The sequence below is a fragment of the Platichthys flesus genome, chromosome 22 (assembly GCF_949316205.1).
Source record: "Platichthys flesus chromosome 22, fPlaFle2.1, whole genome shotgun sequence".
Classification (NCBI taxonomy): Eukaryota; Metazoa; Chordata; class Actinopteri; order Pleuronectiformes; family Pleuronectidae; genus Platichthys; species Platichthys flesus.
The window spans coordinates 9,515,023-9,525,856 of record NC_084966.1 but is presented as its reverse complement, the minus strand read 5'-3'; the positions used below and the strand labels follow the sequence as shown (position 1 = coordinate 9,525,856).

Sequence of the window (10,834 nt, the reverse complement as noted above, 5' to 3'; positions counted from 1 at the left end):
AGAAGAAGTATGATACTTAATGGCTCAGTGTGTACAATTAATGTGAAAGGCATCAATTGGTAGAAATTTAATATGCAATAATCCTAGTGATGTGATCAGTAGTGTGTTTCATCTAAATTGTATGAATTGTAGAAGAATGAGCCCTATATATTTAAATTATTTAAATTTACATAGAAAGCAGTTCCTCTCTATGGAGGCAACTCAGGGCTACCAAAGGTTCTCTGTCATGTTTGTAAGACAATCAGACAATTGTGTAAAACCAAAGAAGTTCTTCTTTTTTCATTATTTCCTTACTTCAAAAATAAAAAACATTTTAAAAAGCAGGTCGATGCATGTATTGCATGGTGATCAAAGTAATAATAGTGGCTTCAAAGTGGCGAGGAATGCATATGGAATGTAGGGGAATACCTTTGATCTAAAAGTAAATAGTAAATAATCAGATGTCCTGTAAACACAGACCTCTTAACACCTACACTACAAAGTATTTCAGAAGGGGAAAAGAGAATTCTACAACATCTTGAGGAGACACAGCTATCAACTGGCAAACAGTAAAAGAAGACAGGACAAAGACCAAAACATCTTTAAAAAATGGTGAGTATTTCTGTTAAACACACGTCTCTGGGGAGGAGTTGATGTGGTTTTGGGTCAATGAGCTCTCTACAGAGGAAGAAATGAAAAATGTCAATCATTTAACATACATGGTAACAGGGATTAAGCTGGTGACTGACCTTTGATCGTTTCTACAGCGTGAATGTATCTCCATTCATATTGGCCAAGCCGGCGCACAGATTGGAAATGCATGTTGGGAGCTCTACTGTTTGGAGCACAGCATCCAGCCGGACGGTCTGATGCTCGACAACACAAAGGGTGGAGGTATAGATAACTCCATCAACACCTTCTTCAGTGAGACTGGAGCTGGCAAATATGTTCCCAGAACAATTTTTGTCGACCTGGAGCCAACAGTCATCGGTAAACCACTTCTTCATCATTTTTCTGTCAATCAACGTTTCTTTTAATCTCAATAACTAGGGATGACTGTTGAATATCTGTTTCTGGCTGCTCCCCAGATGAAGTGCGAACTGGAACCCTACGCAAGCTCTACCACCCTGAGCAGCTGATCTCGGGTAAGGAGTGTGCAGCCAATAACTACGCCCGTGGTCGCTACACTACTGGACAAGCTGTAATCCAACAGGTTCTGGATAGAACTCGTAAACTTGTAAGCTCATCTTCTGATGTGTTAGATGTGCAGATTTCCCACTTGAGAAAGCACATTAATTCGAGCGACAACACACAATTTTAACAATCCATGTTTCCCTGCAGGCTGACCAGTGCACAGGGCTCCAGGGTTTCTTAATCTATCGCTCCTTTGGAGGAGGAACTGGCTCAGGCTTCACCTCTCTGCTGATGGAGCGTCTCTCTGAAGATTACGGAAAAAGTTCCAAGCTGGAGTTTTCCATCTACCCATCTCCTCATTTGTCCACAGCTGTGGTGGAACCCTACAACTCCATCCTGACCACCCACACCACCCTGGAGCACTCCAATTGCACCTTTCTGGTGGACAACGAGGCCATCTATGACATCTGCTCCAGGAACCTTGACATTGAGCGCCCCTTCTACACCAACCTCAACAGGCTAATAGGACAGGTTTCCTCCTCCATCACCGCCTCCCTGCGGTTCGACGGTGCCCTGAATGTCGATCTGATCGAGTTCCAGACCAACCTGGTGCCCTACCCTCGTATCCACTTCCCTCTGGTCAGCTATGCCCCAGTTATCTCAGCAGAGAAGGCCCATAACGAGCAGCTCTCTGTGGCTGACATCACAAACGCCTGCTTCAAGCCGGCCACTCAGATGGTGAAATGCAACCCTCTTCACGGCAAGTACATGGCCTGCTGCCTCCTGTACCGTGGAGACGTGGTGCCCAAAGATGTCAGCTCTGCCATCACCACCATCAAGAAGAAGCGCACCATCCGGTTTGTGGACTGGTGTCCCACAGGCTTCAAGGTGGGCATCAATCACCAGGCCCCCACTGTGGTTCCTGGTGGAGACCTGGCCAAAGTGCAGAGGGCCGTGTGCATGCTGGGCAACACAACCGCCATCGCAGAGGCCTGGGCTCGCCTGGACCATAAGTTTGACCTCATGTACGCCAAGAGGGCCTTCGTCCACTGGTATGTTGGAGAGGGCATGGAGGAGGGAGAGTTCTCTGAGGCCAGGGAGGACATGGCCGCTCTGGAGAAGGATTATGAAGAGGTTGGAGCCAGCAGCGTTGTCGAGGAGGATGAAGGCGAAGAGTATTAGATAACTCCCTGTAACCTGTTCTGTCTTTATGCCTCCTCAAAGATGAACTGATTGATTAGACTGCTTTAACACTGCTTTGTTCAAGCAGTCTAATCAATCAGTGAAAACTTGTAAAATAAAGATATTGTTGCATTCTCCTAATTTGATTTGACAGTAAGTCGTCACAACACTCGTTTGACATTAGGATATGTAGGGTATTGAGCTGCAATCTCAGGATATGTAGGGTATTGAGCTGCAATCTCAGGCTAAACAGCAGTGTGTAACCCTGCTCACAGCATGGCTCTGGGGACATCAGTCAGATGGTGATCTGGATGGACTGAATGACATTTTCAAGAGGATGACATGCCCATTTGCCTCAACTGTTTGCTGTATTTACTGCCCATTAGCAAATATTGAACATGATAACCATACTTGCTCAATACTGTCAGTAAACCATAAGCATTCTGATTGTAATAATACCTCAGTAGTTTCATATGGTCATTTAGTTCAAAGATCCCATTACATGAAGAACAAGTTTTGGTTTCAACATACCAGAATTGAAAGTGTCAGTGATCAGGAGAACCTCGGATCATTTGGGTTCCTTACATTGGGTATAAGAGTTACAATTTAGAAAGGTTGTTTTGTGTACAAGACTTGTGTAGTGCACTAATATCATTAAAGTAATTTAGATCTAACAGAAGGCAAGACTTAACTAATGAGATATTTGGGTGGGTGGATCCAGGTATTTTGTATTCTCTGTCTGTGAGATACTGTGTTTCCCAACATCTTCATTGTTTCATAGAGAATCATTCATGGGTCTAGATGTAAAATTAACAAACAGGCATGTGTAGGGGAATGATGTGTATGAGTGTTTGGCCTTGGCAATCTAGGTTCTTTCTGTTTCCAATCTACCATATCTCTAAACTATCTTTTTAACCAAATCAAATCTCTGTTATATATGTCATATGTGATCTAGTTTTATAACTAATGTCAAATGATTTAACTTCCATTCACTGAGCCTCCATTCTGATATAAACACGGAGAAGTGAGAGAATAAAAATAAACTTTATTTATGCAGCACTTAGAATAGAAAACAGATGAAAGCAATTTGGAGGATCACACAACGACAAAATAGGGAAATTGCAGTCAGTATAGGCAGTCAACAAACAAAGTCAACAAACATATCAAACAGGGTAAATAATGAATACATGTATAATGGATAAAGATGTGTGTTTTAATGTTTTGTTTCGGTGTACTGTTCCATTCCCTTCATAAATACAAAGAGTTGGGGTTTATTTTGTGGGTGACCTTACATTTAAGCACGTGGAACTTGGCAAAAAATCAGATTAATGATATATAATAATAAGGAACCCAATCCTGTAATCATGGTTACTAAATATCATTCATAGTTTACACTTGCAGGACCAGAACAGATGTGACTCCTGATCTTGTGCGTGGATCAAATCTATGGATCGGCTTTAGTGACACTTCCTTCCTTCCTGTATCTGTGAGGAGGTTTACTTTAAACAAGGATCAATCCTTCTTCTAATCAAAGGTCAAATCAAAGGAACCTCACACATTTTATTGGGAGGGCATAAAGGGTCGTTCACGTGATCATATGTGTTGGGGGAGAACGCTCATTAACATATTGGGCGCCTCTTTCACGCGGCGCTGCGACGCCGACCAATCAGAGGAAAGCCACGCCCGCGCGGCAAGTCTAGTCGCGCGCCTCCGGAGTGTCTTGTTTAAAGTTTCATCTCCACAGACACAGGTGGTGAGCGGGTCCGCTGGTCCACGTAAAAGCAAAGGGTAGTGTCACAGGTTTGATACCAGCGAGTCGAGGAGGCGAGCGAGGCCGCAGGAAGGAGTCGCAGTCCCCCGGGTGAAGCTGCCACCTCTCTCCCCGCCCCGGCGAAGCGAAGTTCTCGTCCCCGCCGTGGGGTTTAAAGTTCAGGCTAACTACAGCGAGGCTAGCAGCCAGTTAGCTCCGGGTGGTCGCTCACAATGGCAGCTGTGTGTCCGCCTCGACGGGCCCTGATGGAGATACCTGCCCCACAGCCCAAGATAGCAGGTAAGACCTCTAACGCAACTTTTCTATTACTACTAACATATGTGTATTTATTCAGGAGGCGCCACTTTGCTGTCGTGCTGATACCCCCCAAGTGTTAGCCATTATCAGTTAGCCTGTAATCAATAATCAGTGTGGACAGTTGTGTCTCATTAACACAACAAGTGTGGCTGCTTCCCCTCGGCGGTGACATGCATCCGCCGTGTGTTTGTTTAAAGTTGTGTGTCCCTTTGTCTCCCCAGCTCGGATGAGGAGGTCCTACCTGGAGATTCTAGGCGCTCGCTTAGCGCCATCTCCACTTCCGAGGGGCCGAAGTGCATCTGCGAGCACCAGGCGCGTGCACTCGTGTAAGTGCAGAGCCGATCCACGATCAGTATATGTGAGGGGCGACTTTACGGCAAGGAGAAAAGGATGTGCCGAGGGGAACTTGTTGCTTATTATTGCTCGAGTTAAATGAAAAGTATTGTTCAGGGCAGTACAAGCTGCCATGTCTGTCACCTACCCTCTACAAAAAGATTACAGATGTACTTACAACTGATAATAATAATAATAATAAAGTTTATTTATACAGCTCGTATAAAATCATCCTCACACATAAAATAGAGGCTAAAAGTGCTTTGCAATAAAAGCAAACGTGTGAAATCAGACACGTTGGCGATAAAATAAAAGCAATAAAGTAGCAAAAGGTTTAAAATGAAGTAAAAGACAATGGTGTTAAAAAAATAATAATAAAATTGATTTAAACGCGAGATCCTTGAAATGGGTCGCGAGTAGTTTCTTAAAACTATCAACAGATGTCTGACGTGTGGTGGGATTTTATTCCCGTTTGCTATAGGTACCAGGATTACAGCCCTCTCAGCGTCAATTGTCCTAACCCCCCCTCTTTTTATTTTGCAGTGGACTTGCCCATCGGCGGCGTGTGGACTGGCAGGATAGAGGAGCAGGGCGAGAAGATGGACGAGCACCAAACCCCGATCTCCAAACAGCAGCTCGTGCAGCTGATCAGATCCCTCATCTTGGTTGAACAGGTATTGATCGGTGAATCATTTATGAGTGCGAAAAAACATCAGCATGCATTATCTCAATTAAATGATAATTGATAAGATAGAATAACGCTGAGTGTGTATCATCTTGGTGTACATGGTAAAATTATAATTGGTACTATCCATGCACATTGGAGAGTAAAACGTTCTGCTCAGCTCACCTTTTCTCATACGATCTAACCTGACTTAACCTGAATCGTGTGGGTTGCATTGTTTCTCAGAGCCAAGAGCCCAGGGTCCTGGCCTCGGACTTGAAGTATCTCCAGGAAGACCTGCAGCTAAAGAAGGCGAACGTTTACAGGTCCATCCCGTACTCACGCTTCGGCTCCAACCGAGATGCTCACTGCTACAGGAAGGCCTATCCACACCTGGTGGCGTTCAAAGTGAGTATCACCGGTGCCGTGTAAATAAAGACGTTAAATACTTATCTGAAGCAAAATAATGTATTTTGTTTAAGACGTTCAGTAGAACGTCAGACTCTAAAGCACACGTCTAATTTAGTTTTTTTTTTTTCAATCCACACATGCCCCCTGAGGCTTTTTGGAGCTGGTTGGCTTCATCATGTCATACCAATTCGTTATCCTCCCCCCTTCAGGTCTCCTGTCAGGAGTGGGGCCAAGTCCTTCTGAGGAACAAAGAGTGGGACGCCATGCTGGAGCACACGCTGATGGCGTGGCGCTACACCAGCGAGCTGCCTCAGTGGGACACGGCGAACCACAACGCGGTCCGAGAGCAGTGCTACGGCATCCTGGCCGCTCACAGCCTCACCGCTCTGCAGCACTACCGGCCTGAAACAACCAGAGGACGCGAGCTGCTCAGAAGGTACATTTAAGAGGCACTTGAATGGCTCACATGCAGTTGATGCTGTGCCACCCTGATTACATTTATTATTATTAAATAAGGTAGGAACCTCAGTTTTGCTTGGTTCAAGTTCAGGTGCGTTCTAGTACATGTCATGTAATTCACTTTGTCATGTACTTAAAGTGCCAGTGTGAACCAGACATGATATTTATTGTAACCCCAAATATTATTCCTTCTGAACAATAAACTGACTCTCAAACACGAGCTCAGCTCACGTCACTGAGGGACACGACGCTACAGCAATCATCAATCTTACCCACTTCAAGTCTGCCTTAACCACTGTGGACGATCAAAGAGCGTTCAACCGATTCACAGTTACAGTTGAACAAGCCATTGGGTTTTCATTTTCTCTTTGTTGATGCGTTAGCCGACTAAATTTCCCCCAGAATCGACATCCCACTGGAGAGTCCTCTCGCCCCCTTCTGAGTGTAAGTTCACTCCTTTACGCCAGCCCTCTGAGGAACTTGGCACTGGGTGTTACCTTCTTCACCACCCTTGGGTTTCCTTCAGCTCACTGGAATGTATTAAATCTGAAAGTAAATTATGCTTCTTAGCCCTCTTTGCTTTTGCAGCTAAATTTAGCCTCGGTACAGTGTAAAAATTATGGCTGTTTATTCTCCAAAGTCACTGGGATCGTAAAGTCGCCGGCTACACTTTTGATTTATGCCCCAGCAATAACGCAGCCTCTCGGAGTGATTCTAAATATAGATGCTATCATTCTCCTGTGGTTATCAACTTCCAGCTGTCTGCAGATTTGGTTGTAAATAGTCAGTAGAATTGTGTTATTTTGTGTTATTTTTTTTTTTTTAAAGGAAAAATCTGTAACAAATCACTGTTCTGTTTCTCTCTCCAGGTTGAAGATGGCTCAGCTGTACAGCCAGTCAATCGTGCCCTGTATTCAGGAGCTGCAGAGGATTATGGGATGTGCAGAAGACTCCTCTGTGGATTCCAAATAAGATAATAAAACCTATTCAAACGTGTGGCTGTGGTCATGTCACACAGGTGCTTTACAGATGATCTGATAACTTTGAGACAAAGGGCCAAAAAGTGTTGGTGAAGCCACTTCAGTGTTCTTCCAAAATGCAGGGTAGAAACTACAGAAGTGAGATTTCAGATAACGCAGGTTTAAGAGGGTCCAGAGAGGACACAAGTTTGAAATCACTGATGTTACGGGAAGTGTAACATCTGTTGTGTCGCATGGCATAATGTGTTTATCATTAATGTAACATGTTAAAGACCCTGTTACAGAAGCTGTAGCTCAACATGATAAGAATCTTTTGTACTTTTTTAGAAATTTGTATATGAAAACTTTTGTATTGACCATTGAAATGTAAAAAGTATGAAATGGCCTTTTCTTGTTGCTTTCTGTGTGTATATTGTCTCTATTACTGTCTTCAATACTTGAAATGAATTCATCTGTCTGTACTCCTGTTTTGTATGTTGTGTGTCTTGTACAGAATGGTCTGCGTCACCGATTGCACTGCTGCAGTTTGTCCTGAAAACTTGAATTTTTTTGATAAAATAGACCCTTAATTTAAATAAAGTCATGACTTTACAAGAGAAACAGATTTGTCCATCTGATTTTACATCACATCTACAGCTTGCATGCAGGTTTTATTTATAAATTCCATGTTTTCCGTCACTGTCGGGTACATGAAGTAAGTTTGTATTCGTGTCAATATGTCCTTAATATGCTTTCTTTATTTTCATCCAGTACTTAAGATAATGGTACGTTATTATCCCTTTTATTTTTGTGCAGCACCCTGATTGGACCATTGCAGCAGAAGATAATGTCAACACGTTATCCGTGTGAAGCTCTTGCAGTTACCACTTGCTGCCACTAGGTAGAGCCCGTGCTGCACCGTCTGGCTGCAGCGTCTGGAGGCTCGCTGGTGGAGCTGCAGCGTTAATCCCCCTGGAGGAGGAAAATAACAGCTGTTGCCATGGTGCTCTGCAGAGTGAATGGGAAATATTTTTGAAATGCCATTTAGGCTTCAAGCTGATGGAGATTGATAAGGAGTTTTTGCAATGAAAAACATATGCTTTCATCTCCTCGTGTAATAATTCCTTTGGTGACATGATTTCCTGTAGGTGAATGTAATGGTTTTATGGGAGGTGATATCCTACATGAATCCTCAAAGATACAGGTTTTTAAATGGGATAATATTACACCCTATGGTAACGATTTAATGTGGACGTCATAATTTAAAAACGTATTAAATCTGCACATCCCTACAACCCAATGCAAACTGCTTCCTGGTCTCTGCACTGAAGTAGAAAAAGGTCTGATGCGCAATGAAGCAGTGCAGACGTTAAAATGTCTTTGTTATGACATGGCTGCAAAGATTAGGAATAAATAAAATAAAATGGTGTGTACATGTGCCTTGCATGTGTTTTTGAGGCTGCCTCCACTACAGTGCCAAGATCAGAGAGCCAGCAGCTACAAAGACAGACCCCCCCCACACACACACATACACACACACAAACACAAACACACACACACAGTTTGGCTCTCTGCTGCTCATCCTCCGAGCAATAAATTCCCTTTTTTACCCTCTATGCTAAACAAAACAGCCCCCCAAACACTGCTCCCGCGTTCAGCTGGTCTGAAATCAGCAGCAGTGCATTCCATCACTGGAGGTTAGACCTGGAAAGAATGTGAGAACATTGCATTATTCAATTTGCTCTTTATGCCCAGATAGCACCAGAGATGAGTGATGCAGTGCTGGGTTGAGTTGCATGTGCCTGCAACTAAAAAAAGAATACTGGGGTAGATTTTTTTTCATCAGAAGCTGGTCTGAGGGCTCATGCGTATCTCTTTTGAACGTGAACAGACTTTCCTAGATCCATGTCTTTGCCCCGATCGGCCCCTAATTTAATGTTTACTGTCCCTCCTTGTCTGCTCCTGCCAACAGGTTACGTGGAAAACCGTTTTTTGTAGTTTTTGCGTAATCCTGCAGATAAAGAAAATAGAACTAACAGAGGTAATGAAAACATAACCTCCTTGGCGGATCTGTGAGAAGCTGATGCTCTGTTGGGGATGTTGTTCTGACCTCCTGCATATACCACCTACAAGATAAGTAATTAGGGCCCGAGCACTGACAGTGGGAGGCCCTATTGAATTTGTAATGATTGTTATTATTATTATTATTATTATTATTATTATTATTATTATTATTATTAGGGCAAATGAATTGGCTTTTGGAGGGCTTCAACATGTTCAAATTCGTACCAAAATTTGCAGAAAGTAAGAAAGTGGTGACAATTTACGTATAATCGATACACAGGTGTATCATGACGAGACAAACAAAAAAGTCTCAGGTGCAATTGGAAAAACGCATTTAGTGGCCATTTTGGCCATAATCCATATTTTAATTTGATATACTTGTACCAGGGCCTTCATCAGATCAACTTCAAATTGAGACAGGTGTCATCACAACAAGATGGAGATAAAAAGTTATCAAAGATTGGTTTTTCGTCACACGATGTAACTGTGGCGTGGCATCAAAGTTTGATTACTGCCATTAAAACACAATGTTCTGGACCATTTATCCTTTGATAATGAGCCGTAAACAAACAACTCCACTCCTGCAGTGTCAGTGTTCAAAGATCAAAGGAATCTTTATGTCTTGCAAAGTTCACGTCTCTCTCTCTCTCTCTCTCTCTTTCCCTCTCTCAGAATTGGAAATTTCCTCAAACCGTGTAAACATTGATGTACGGCGAAGGTTCATCCTTCGCCAAAGGAGACGATGTTTTCATAACTCCACTGTGCATTGTCCTATCACCACCAAACGTCTGTCTCATGATCAAAGTCCAAGCCTGAACAGCTCTTTGTGTCAATATTTCCTCAGTCATTTTTTTTTTTTTTTCAGGCAAAACGATGCAACGCTTAAAAATGCATGTGCTCGGGCCCGCTCAGTGTTGCTTTGCAGTCCTAAAAATTTTAGAAATTGTATTTATATTTATTATAAGTTATTATCTTATCATGCTTTTTATGTTAGAATTTAATATTTTTATTCTTGAAATTCTGTTATATTGTAAATAATAATATATGAGTTAAAGTTGTTATCATTATAATAAGCTGTAGTCACTGCAGACAAAATGTTCAGCTTCATTTTTTAATAAAGTTAAGTAGATGTTCAATAACATATAAAATCTATATTTTGGACAGGAAACCAAAAACAAAGGTTGCTTCACTTCCAAAATAGACATATAGATATTCAGATGGAGCTGGCCAAAGGGGTGCAATGATAACCCGGCATACATGAAACCAATTAACAGGATTTCCTCTGCCTCTCCACATTCTCAGAGAGATGTGCTTATCTTCAGGACATATCACAGACTGTTAAACCTACTTTCCACTCTATTTTTATATTAATATTTGTAATATTCAATATTCTATTTTGATAACCACATTTATTAAATGCAGAAAGGTCCGCCATATTATGGTTTCACATTTAATGCATTATTGCACAACAGTTTTCACTTTCTTGTTCACTTCCTTCTCCTTGGTTTTTCAGCTGCGTTGCTGCTACGTTTCAACCACAAATCCACGTTTGTTGATTACGTCACTGTTTCTCCTGAATTC

At 42.4% G+C, this 10,834-nt stretch overlaps 2 protein-coding genes across 3 annotated transcripts; both read left to right on the top strand.

Annotated features, from left to right (window-relative positions):
• Positions 1 to 734: 734 nt before the first annotated feature.
• On the top strand, positions 735 to 2,331 carry tuba8l2 (tubulin, alpha 8 like 2; the record flags this gene model as incomplete). Its single annotated transcript, XM_062380887.1, has 3 exons — positions 735 to 969; positions 1,068 to 1,216; positions 1,321 to 2,331. Coding segments are annotated over 3 exons (1,359 nt in total), but the record flags the coding sequence as incomplete, so codon positions are not given.
• Positions 2,332 to 4,016: 1,685 nt separating this feature from the next.
• On the top strand, positions 4,017 to 7,810 carry LOC133933856 (uncharacterized). Of its 2 annotated transcripts, XM_062381097.1 has the most exons (7): positions 4,017 to 4,345; positions 4,585 to 4,689; positions 5,240 to 5,370; positions 5,607 to 5,768; positions 5,981 to 6,207; positions 6,614 to 6,674; positions 7,100 to 7,810. In XM_062381097.1, the coding sequence occupies exons 1-7, from the start codon at positions 4,279 to 4,281 to the stop codon at positions 7,205 to 7,207; spliced, it is 861 nt and encodes a 286-aa protein (XP_062237081.1). In that variant the 5' UTR covers positions 4,017 to 4,278; the 3' UTR covers positions 7,208 to 7,810. The 2 variants fall into 2 exon arrangements, with proteins under 2 accessions (XP_062237081.1, XP_062237082.1); XM_062381098.1 differs by lacking the exon at positions 6,614 to 6,674 and having other exon boundaries at positions 4,020 to 4,345.
• The last annotated feature ends 3,024 nt before the right edge of the window (positions 7,811 to 10,834 follow it).

Coding starts and splice junctions, on each gene's coding strand:
- LOC133933856 (XM_062381097.1), top strand. CDS start 4,279: ATGGCAGCTGTGTGTCCGCCTCGACGGGCCCTGATGGAGATACCTGCC. Junction 4,346..4,584: donor CCCACAGCCCAAGATAGCAG/GTAAGACCTCTA, acceptor TTGTCTCCCCAG/CTCGGATGAGGAGGTCCTAC. Junction 6,675..7,099: donor CCTCTCGCCCCCTTCTGAGT/GTAAGTTCACTC, acceptor TTCTCTCTCCAG/GTTGAAGATGGCTCAGCTGT.